The following is a 5,798-nucleotide window of genomic DNA, read 5'->3' as shown; positions in this document are numbered from 1 at the left end:
AGAAAATCCGAGATCAAAAGTAAATCTTCCAGAAATCTTACGTTTGTGAAGAAAAATATATTGAAAATCTTTAGATTCAAGTCCAAGTCTAAGATCCCTTTGCTTTTTGACTTACTTGAGCAAAAAGGGCTGATATTTTCTCTTGTTTTTCTAGAGGGAGAGAGAGACGAGGTTGAGAGGAAGAAGGAGAGAGAGAGAGAGAGATACGGGAGCAGGGAGAGAGGGACGAGAGAAAGAGAGAAAGAGAGAGAGTGAGTTCTAAAAAAGAGTGACGAGAGAAAATGAGAGAAAGAAAGAAAGAAAAGAAATATAAGGAAAAGAAAAAGAGGGAAGTATGTATTCCCACATACTTCCGGGGTGGAATTGTAAATATGAAAAATAATTAAAGTTTCTTAAAAATATTTAAAATTTAAAGATGAGAAAATATTTAATAACCATGATTAATTAAGAAAATCAAATTAGGCACACTAATAAATCACAATTAGCATAATTAAACATGTTTAATTCTTCAAGTTACAATGAATAGGGATACATTTAAGAATAATTACCATCTCTAATGTAAATGCTAATACCAATTGTACATTTAGTATCAAAAAGTGTGATATGATATGTTATTTTCATATTTACTCCAATGCATAATGCTATTTGAAATGCTAAATCTACTTTTTTCCATTATCATTAAAGGAATGTTTGGTACATAAAATCAAAACTCAAATCATGATTCTGCTACAGTGTTTTTCTCTCACAAAATATTCGAATAAAATAATTTCTCCCCAATAGTTCTCTCACAAAGAATTTTAATCATAACACAAATCATGGTTCAAATACACTTTCTAAATAGATTGTAAAAGTAAACTTTTATTGTAAAAAGAAATAGAAAAAACAAAAGTTGCAATGATTATATGAAAAAATAAACATTTCATTACAACAAAATAAATAAATAAATAAATAAACATTTCTACCAATAACAATTAAATATCAAATTTCTCGTATGTTATACTTGTTAGGAAATTTACCACAAAGTATAGCATATGAGAAATTTAGTACAATAAATATCATTTCATTAGAGAGCATTTTTTACAACTCAAATTTTAAATTTGTAATTAGGACATCAATTTATTAAATTTACAATTAGAACATCAATTATAGCATTGCATTAGAAATTATATTAATGGGTCATTTAGTAAAAATTTTCTTGTTTGAGATCACTTTTGATAGGATAAACACTACATGAAATTAAATTTAGTACATACATATTTAAGGTTTGGTTAATTAAGAGGGGAAAATATAAAAAAAATCGAAAAACTATATGCATTTGAAGTAAAAAAAATTAAAACTTCAGGGGTAAAAACAATTTTCTAAAAAATCCAGGGGACATATCAAATAGGAATAGGAATATAATAAAATTGTGATTTTTTTCTTTTATTTGAAAATAGGAATGCAAGATGTTTAAAATGTAATATCAAATATACTACAAGAGACGCTTGGAAATACACATAGTCAATTCTTAGAAGAAGAAGACAAGTAAATGCTAAAAATTATTATTGAGAAATAATATTCTTTAAACTAAAACCTAAGAAATAAGATTTTTTAAGAAAAGAAAACTAATTAATATGTTTAATATTTTGAGGTGTAAATAATTACAAATAATAACAATGGATCTTGAGCCGAAGTTGTCTTTCTTTCTGTTTCCCTAAGAAGGAAAAAAATAAAAAATAAACCTTATAATGGACCAAGGAAAAAAAAAAACTGATGATTTATTGTGGGTCCCACAATTCCCAACCTATACTAAGGTAACACGTGGATCCAACTAGATTAATACTGAAAGATTTAATTAATGAATTTAAAATTATAATTTATGAATTTAAAATCATAATTTATAATTTTAATTTTAAAAAATTTGAATTTTTTATAAAAAAAAAAAAACACTAAAAAACTAAAAACATTATTCAAAATTAAGCACGAATTCTTAAAACAGTCCCATTACATCTTCTCCAAAACGTCCTGATTCATCTACGGGCCCACCAGCTGCCCAATCAAGACCACCATCACTATCGAAAACACACAGACACACATCATCAGTCCCTGATTGATATCTCAAACGCACAAAACCACAAAAAAATATTTGGCCATAACGCGTCAATGCCTGGCAGATTGTGGCACCATCCACCGTCCTCTCGCACCATCTATCGCCGCGCGTCATAGCCCGCAATCCAATGGCTCTTAATATATATATATTTTTTTTTAAATAGAAAATCTGAGTTCCAATTTCGGCGACTTATCCCAAATTTTAACTTCCTTGCGTGGGCGTCAAATAAGCCGTAGAATACATAAAGAGTAAGCCGAAAGAGCAGGCAGACATTTTTACTTAAAAATTAAAATAAAAAAAATTGAAGTGCATTAAATTTGGTTGGAACTTGGAACCTTCACGCGCAGAGACATCCCACCGTCCGTTCTCACGTGAGATAGAGCAATCATAGCCGTCGCCTCATCTACCGCCTCCGGTGCTGCCACGTGTTTTGATTTGACGGAGAGTATTTTAGTCATATCACCTCCTTATAAATACTAGGAAAAATCTCTTTCCACAAATCCAGTTTGAAAGCCAAATAGCATTATTTCTTCTAGAGAAATTAGAAATAAATAAAAAAAATAAACGGAGTCTGCATCTCTGCGGGGACTTTTGAAAACACAAACAAGAAAGGGTGTTTCGCTTTTCGCGTTTCCATCCGAGTTTTGAGTTTCTGAGTTTCGAGAAGATAGGAGGAAACCATCCTCAAAGATGGCGTTGAACATTACTCACCAAGTAGCAACGCTCGCCGGGACCACGATTCCGGGGGAATCGGGCATATCTTCCCGTGAATCGACGACGACGACGATGTCCGCATCGGCGGTTTGGAAATCACCGGCGGCGACAAGCCGGAGATGCAGGGTTCAGAAGTCGGACTTTGGCGACGGCAGATCGTCGGTGTCGCCGCCGCTGAGTCCGTGCAGGTCTCGTCCTCTGAGCCCCTGCCGATCTCCGTCTCCGGTGAGCCCGCACGTTTCGCCGCCGCTCGGAGGGATCCGCCCGGATCTGTCGGCTGCATGCCTGGCGTTTGGGACGGAGCTGGAGGCTCCGACGGAGGAATTGGCGTCGGCGAGCGAGCACAGAGAGGTGCGGGCACGTGTTAAGGGGAGTGGAGTGCCGGTATACGTGATGATGCCTCTGAACAGCGTGATGATGAACCACACGGTGCATAAGAGGAAGGCGATGGAGATGAGTCTAAGGGCGCTGAAGAGCGCCGGCGTGGAGGGCATAATGCTGGACGTGTGGTGGGGTCTGGTGGAAGGCGACGCGCCGGGCGCCTACAATTGGGGCGGATACAAAGAGCTCATGGAGATGGCTAAGAATCTCGGCCTCAAAGTTCAAGCCGTCATGTCGTTTCATCAGTGCGGTGGCAACGTCGGTGACGATGTATTGTACGTCATTACCTTTATAATTGTTTTTAATTTTAATTTCTTCAAATTTTATTCGTTCCAAAAAAATTGTTAATGTTTATATTTAGTAAGCCAAAAAAAAAAAAAACTACAAATTTTTTATGGTGTTATGATAGTCTTAGATCGTATATTAAAAAAAAAAAATTGTTTGAGATCGTTGAAAAAAGATAACAGCTACGGAATTCAATAAAGGATTTTTTTTCACGAGGACAGAATCGAAATGCATATTTTTAAAAAGTACTTTAAAAATAACAAAACTTTATAGTAACTTTTATTATTATGTTTATACGTTTTATGTTACAAAATTATCAATTATGTACAAAATTACGTAATATTTATTATGTTATTAAAAGTTACATTGTATGCGTTTTTATATATTTCATCTGAGTCTATGGGATTATGCTATATTCTAACCCGCCTTATTAATTTAGGAATTGGTGGAAATATAATAATAATAATAATAATTTTTTTGAAATATCAACAATTGATTTTGTCTTTGCTATGAAACAATCTTGCTAATTAGATTCGTTTTCCTATGTTATTATTATCACGCGCTATAAAGAGGCTTAATCTCTTTTGTTGGGTTTGTTTGGTGTGATTAGTATTCCTTTGCCAAAGTGGGTGGTGGAAGAGATAGATAAAGATCAAGACCTGGCGTACACGGATCAATGGGGAAGGAGGAATTACGAGTACGTCTCGCTTGGCGCCGACACCATCCCTGCCCTCAAGGGCCGTACGCCTGTCCAGTGTTACGCCGACTTCATGCGTGCCTTCAGAGATAACTTCAAACACCTTCTTGGCAACACCATTGTGGTACTTGATTAGTTTGACTTTTTACCTATTTTCTTTCTCAACGTCATTTTTGTTTTGTCTAACGATTTTTTGACCACCATAGAGATTGTAATTGGCTGAACTTTCCGTGAATTCTTTTAGGAAATCCAAGTGGGAATGGGTCCAGCAGGTGAGCTTCGTTACCCTTCATACCCGCAGCAAAATGATCTTTGGAAGTACCCGGGGATTGGCTGCTTCCAATGCTTTGACAAGGTATTTTCATCCTAATTAATAAATTTGGAGTCTTAATTACTACGATCAGTTAAATCTAATATTGGTATTGTGCAGTGTACAGTTCTTATTTAATAAATTAGGAGTCATAGGACGACTAGGATTTACATCTTTAGTTTTTTCTTTCTTTGTTGTGGTTGTTGTGTTTGTGTCTTAAGCTGTTCTTTTTGTGGCATTGCAGTACATGATTAGCAGCTTGAAAGCTGTTGCGGAGGCTGCTGGAAAGCCGGAATGGGGAAGCAGTGGCCCAACTGATGCGGGTGATTACAAAAATTGGCCTGAAGATGCCCCATTTTTCAAGAAGGAAGGTGGAGGTTGGAACAGCCCCTATGGTGAATTCTTCTTGACATGGTACTCTCAGATGCTTATCGGCCATGGCGAGAGAATCCTCACCTCGGCCAAGTCCGTGTTTGAGAACACGGGTGTCAAGATCTCGGTTAAGATCGCCGGCATCCACTGGCATTATGGGACCCGCTCCCACGCCCCGGAGCTCACTGCAGGCTACTACAACACCCGTTCCCGAGACGGGTACCTCCCGATCGCCCAGATGTTGTCCCGCCATGGTGCCGTATTCAACTTCACCTGCATCGAAATGCGTGACTACGAGCAGCAGGGGGATTATCCTGGTGCGCTTTGCTCACCGGAGAACCTTGTTAGGCAAGTTGCCTTGGCGACAAAAAAGGCGCAGGTTCCCCTCGCTGGAGAAAACGCATTGGAACGATATGACAAGGATGCGTACGAGCAGATCCTGCAGGCGTCGTCCTTGAACTTTGAGGGTGCGTCCGGAGAGGAAGAAATGTGTGCCTTCACTTACTTGAGGATGAATAAAGAGTTGTTTAAAGAAGAAAACATTCTGCGCTTCATGGCTTTCGTGAAGAAGATGAAAGAAGGGAAAGGTGCAAACAAGTGTTTGGAAGAGGTGGAGAGGGAAGCAGAGCATTTCGTGCATGTTAATGTGCCTTTGATGCAAGAGGCTGCTGCTCTCATGCAGTAACCATGGTGTGTGTATAGTACTATTAGGCAGCTTGTTTTACACGTCTTTTTTATCTTTTATGATCATCCAAAGGCAATAATTTGTTATTTGTGTACCTAAAAAAATTTCCCTGATTTCTTTCGGCAGCTCTTTTAATTATGCTGCGGCTTAGAGATGGGGATCCGAAGACCTGTAATTTCAACACTAGTAGATACTTTTTTCTGTATCACTTTCTTAATGGATTACGCGTTGAATTGTGTGATAATAGAAAATAATAATATATCTA

At 37.3% G+C, this 5,798-nt stretch overlaps 1 protein-coding gene across 2 annotated transcripts; it reads left to right on the top strand.

The window, feature by feature from the left end:
- Positions 1 to 2,589: 2,589 nt before the first annotated feature.
- On the top strand, positions 2,590 to 5,798 carry LOC21394621 (beta-amylase 1, chloroplastic). Of its 2 annotated transcripts, XM_024175528.1 has the most exons (5): positions 2,590 to 3,459; positions 4,080 to 4,290; positions 4,411 to 4,521; positions 4,721 to 5,538; positions 5,660 to 5,798. In XM_024175528.1, exons 1-4 carry the CDS (start codon positions 2,780 to 2,782, stop codon positions 5,531 to 5,533), a joined length of 1,815 nt encoding a protein of 604 aa, XP_024031296.1. In that variant the 5' UTR covers positions 2,590 to 2,779; the 3' UTR covers positions 5,534 to 5,538; positions 5,660 to 5,798. The 2 variants fall into 2 exon arrangements, with proteins under 2 accessions (XP_024031296.1, XP_010111574.1); XM_010113272.2 differs by having other exon boundaries at positions 4,721 to 5,798.

This window comes from Morus notabilis, unplaced genomic scaffold (assembly GCF_000414095.1).
Source record: "Morus notabilis unplaced genomic scaffold, ASM41409v2 Scaffold792, whole genome shotgun sequence".
In the NCBI taxonomy this organism is placed as follows: Eukaryota; Viridiplantae; Streptophyta; class Magnoliopsida; order Rosales; family Moraceae; genus Morus; species Morus notabilis.
The sequence above is the reverse complement of the archived record's forward strand: the minus strand, read 5'-3'. Positions and strand labels throughout refer to the sequence as shown.

Excerpts from the sequence above, each read along its gene's own strand:
- LOC21394621 (XM_024175528.1), top strand. The coding sequence starts at position 2,780 with ATGGCGTTGAACATTACTCACCAAGTAGCAACGCTCGCCGGGACCACG. Across the intron at positions 3,460-4,079 it reads AACGTCGGTGACGATGTATT|TATTCCTTTGCCAAAGTGGG; the intron begins GTACGTCATTAC and ends TGGTGTGATTAG. Across the intron at positions 4,291-4,410 it reads TTCTTGGCAACACCATTGTG|GAAATCCAAGTGGGAATGGG; the intron begins GTACTTGATTAG and ends GAATTCTTTTAG.